The sequence below is a fragment of the Gossypium hirsutum genome, chromosome D12 (genome assembly GCF_007990345.1).
Source record: "Gossypium hirsutum isolate 1008001.06 chromosome D12, Gossypium_hirsutum_v2.1, whole genome shotgun sequence".
NCBI lineage: Eukaryota > Viridiplantae > Streptophyta > Magnoliopsida > Malvales > Malvaceae > Gossypium > Gossypium hirsutum.
The window spans coordinates 52,968,812-52,972,407 of NC_053448.1; the positions used below are offsets into that span (position 1 = coordinate 52,968,812).

Below are 3,596 nucleotides of genomic sequence, written 5' to 3' on the forward strand. Positions count from 1 at the left end.
CATCTACTCACTGCCACGGCATCTGGGACCTGCCTCTTTTGTTCCTTAGCTGCTATGGTAATCAATTAAGCAAATCTATGTTGTTATTTATTGTTATTGTTATTAAAGAGAAATTTATCTATTTTTATTTTTTTATTTAAAAAATTAAAAAAATGTTTAATAAATAAAAATAAAAATTTATTCTTCATAATGAAAGATATTACGTGCTCAAGTGCACTTACAACTTTAAGAAATCTACAAAAATTTCAGACTCAATTCAAATACTTATCAATGAAAAATGCTTTTGCCATCAACGGTAAAAGCATGTAGATATTAATTTTGAAGTCTGTACACCCAATGCAAAGACTACTAGTGCTTATTAAAAAATATTTGTTTTATTTATGGTGCATTTTCCTCTCATTCTTACTTAAAATTAATGAAAATTTAATTATGTTAAAGTGTTATAAAATTAAATTATGTTTAAATTCAAGTAAAATTAAGTATTTTGAACTTGATGAATTCATTAAAATAATTGTATATGAGTATATCAAAATAATTTTATAAAAATTATTGATTAAAAATAATACAAAAACAAAATTGAAGTACTGATTTGAAAAAAGAAAAGAACCAAAAAACAGATCCCAAATTAATGTTTTCTTCCTTCACAAATTTGTGGTGGTTGATTTTAAATTTATTGAATGTATCTTTCGAATTTAGTTTTTAATTTAAAATTACAATTAAACTCAGATTTATAAAAAATGAAATTGAATTTTGGAAGCAGTTAAATCAGTCTCCCAAAGGTTTAAAACATAATAAAATCAAGGTAGAAATATAAATTCAAATACTCATATTTGTTACCTCTACACTTACCTAGTTTTAAATAAGCCAAAAAATTGCAGTAAAAATAGTAAATCGTCTCCAAAGTGGCCTCTCAATGGAACCCAATAAATGGTTTAATTTTCTTTTCTTGAAGGAACAGCACAATAATGCTCTTGGTTGGCCTCAACCACCGCCGATTATACTATCGAACACGTTCAATCAATATGATTACATTTAATACATATAATTTATTATCATGTACACATTGAAAACAAAAATACAGGACACATCAATAGCAATCATTGTAGCATTTGCAGGATTCAATTAAAAAAAACACCCAGAAGCCTGCTTATGAATAACCCAGCTAATAATGATAATGATGTATAAAAATGGGGAAATTGAGATCTTCCAATATCAAAATTGGAGGGTGGATCCATTTTTATCCACTTCCATAACAAAACTCTTAGATTAGTTTCATATCAAAACCTATAGCAGAGCACCCTCTTTTTGGAGCATTGTCCGATTATTATCTGCTTTGCTCAATATACCAGACAGTTCCATGGTTCTCATGAAGATGGAATCGTTCAAGGAAGGTGATTGTAAACTACTTAATGATAATTCACCAGCTGATACTAGTTTCATCACCTCAGACTCATCCAAACCTTTGGCAGGGCCAAGGCTGCATTCATCCGATCCGTGCTTTGCCAATGCAGCTTTGAATTTCTTGATCTGCAAACATAATATATGTCAAACACTTACTAATACGAAATGAAAGAATGCTATACCGAAAAGCTTACCGTAGCATTGGTGCAGCTGAAGCTGCTGACTCGCCCTTCAGCACCTTTATAGAACCTAAAGAAGGGTAAGACATGAATATTGAGACATTGACACATCTTCTTCAGTTCTTCATAGTTAACTTCAAGGAAAATCGCATTTGGATTCTGTTCAGCCAGTTGACAGATCTGATACAAACATAACCCAACCACCAACAAACCTTACACACACGGAAAATAAACCAAGACTTTTTTTTTTGTTAAAAATAATACACACAAAAATACCTTAGGATGGAGGGCTTTGCAACCACCACAACCGGGTGAATAGAAGTCGATAATGACCAATCGATCACCAGCATTTTGTAAGGAACATACAAGTTCTTGAGCAGAGTGGATCTTGACCATGTTGGGTTTAAGATTTTTTTCCCACCATCTAATACATCGGCTCACACAGTTTGTTTCAGCCTGGGAAATAAAATCAATTGCTATAAACATCAGCTTCCAGCCCAACCTATTAAAATAAAATGAACCCAGAAAAGAAAAACCTTTGAAATCCAAAAGTAAAGCAAGGTTTGTTGACATACTTGAACCGAGAATTTGTTTTCAGGTTTGGTGGTGCAGTTTCTTGAACCATTCTGATCTGGGACAACAAGTGGTTTCCCCCAAAAATCAAAGGTTAAAACAGGAAACTTTTTTGATGATGAAGAAGCCTTGGAATCTAAAGAAGTGGATGATGTCGAAAACCAGGAAGCTTTCTTGGAATGGGAGCTAAACATAGTCTCATTGAACCCAGAAAAATATGAACCACACTTCAATGAAGAAGAAGCCATTACGCAGTTGTCAAAATGAACCAAAAGTGAAGATTTTGAACAAAATAATGTGCTCTGTTTTTTCCCCCTCTGAAAGTTGGGATGGTTGAAGAGAGAGAAAGAGAGAAGGTTGAAAAGGAGGACGGGGGGTGTTGGTGTGGATATAAAACGGGAAGTGAGTGGAGTGGGGTCAAAATGATTTGGATTTAAGGTTATCCAATTTGTTTTCCTTTTCTTTTTCATTTAAAAGAAAATCATAATCCAATTTGTTTTGTAGTGATTGAGAAATATATAAACCAAATATTTTGAGGATAATCAGAACTACTTCTTTTTAATGTTTAATATCAAATTTTGGATCACATACTCCAACTCTTTAAGGAAAAATAACTATCCATTTGCACTACAATTCCCAAACTTTAAACACTTCTTTTTTTGCTTTTAAATGCAGCTGCTCTGATTTCTCAACATTATTTCTCTCCTTTTCTTTTTATTCCATCCAAATATAAATAAAAAAAATTTCATTTTAACCTCTCAAAATAGGTTTGTTGTTTAAGCACTCACGTTATATAGTTCTGTCATTTTGGTCACTTCCGTTAAAATCACAAACGAACATATGAGTTAAAAAATTGGTATAATAATAAATTTATCCCTTAACTTTTACATATTATATCAATTTAGTTATAAATTTTTTAAAAAAAATTTACAAATGGTGATCTTAATTCTAAAAGAATTAAAGGAATATATAAAAATACATAAATATTTTTAAAAATATAATAATAAATTTTAATTTTATATTAATATTAAATAAAAATAATTATATTAGTATTAAATAAAATAAAAATCCCCCACTCAAAATAACTTTGTATTATTATATTTTTTTAAAAAAATTTACATATTATTATATATTTCTTTGAATTTTTTAGAATTATGACCAAATTGAGACTATTCATAAATTTTGAGAGTTAATTTTTTAAACTTATAACTAAATTGATATAATATGTAGAAGTTAGGGCTAAATTTGTTACTATACTGATTTTTTTAATTGCCACATCAGTTTGTCATTTGTGATTTTACCGAGAGCGACCAAAGACCGAACTATATACCATGAGTGCTTAAATTGTAAATTTTTTATTTCGAGTGCCTAAAATAAATTTTTTTTATAATTAACCGACTATTTGTGTAGTTGACCCCATTTTATCCATTATTAAAATATTTT

The 3,596-nt window shown here is 29.7% G+C and overlaps 1 protein-coding gene across 1 annotated transcript; it reads right to left on the reverse strand.

Moving 5' to 3' along the window:
* Positions 1-1,026: 1,026 nt before the first annotated feature.
* Positions 1,027-2,552, reverse strand: LOC107946528 (thioredoxin-like 1-2, chloroplastic). Its single transcript, XM_016880909.2, has 4 exons — positions 2,156-2,552; positions 1,857-2,036; positions 1,596-1,760; positions 1,027-1,527 (listed from the first exon to the last, which is right to left on the reverse strand). Exons 1-4 carry the CDS (start codon positions 2,399-2,401, stop codon positions 1,285-1,287), a joined length of 834 nt encoding a protein of 277 aa, XP_016736398.1. The 5' UTR covers positions 2,402-2,552; the 3' UTR covers positions 1,027-1,284.
* Positions 2,553-3,596: the final 1,044 nt, after the last annotated feature.

Bases quoted from the DNA above. Each gene is read 5' to 3' on its own strand.
- LOC107946528 (XM_016880909.2), bottom strand. From the start codon at position 2,401: ATGGCTTCTTCTTCATTGAAGTGTGGTTCATATTTTTCTGGGTTCAAT. The intron at 1,761-1,856 runs GTATTTTTGTGT...TGTTTGTATCAG, and splicing joins GCAAAGCCCTCCATCCTAAG to ATCTGTCAACTGGCTGAACA. The intron at 1,528-1,595 runs GTAAGCTTTTCG...TTATGTTTGCAG, and splicing joins TCAGCTGCACCAATGCTACG to ATCAAGAAATTCAAAGCTGC.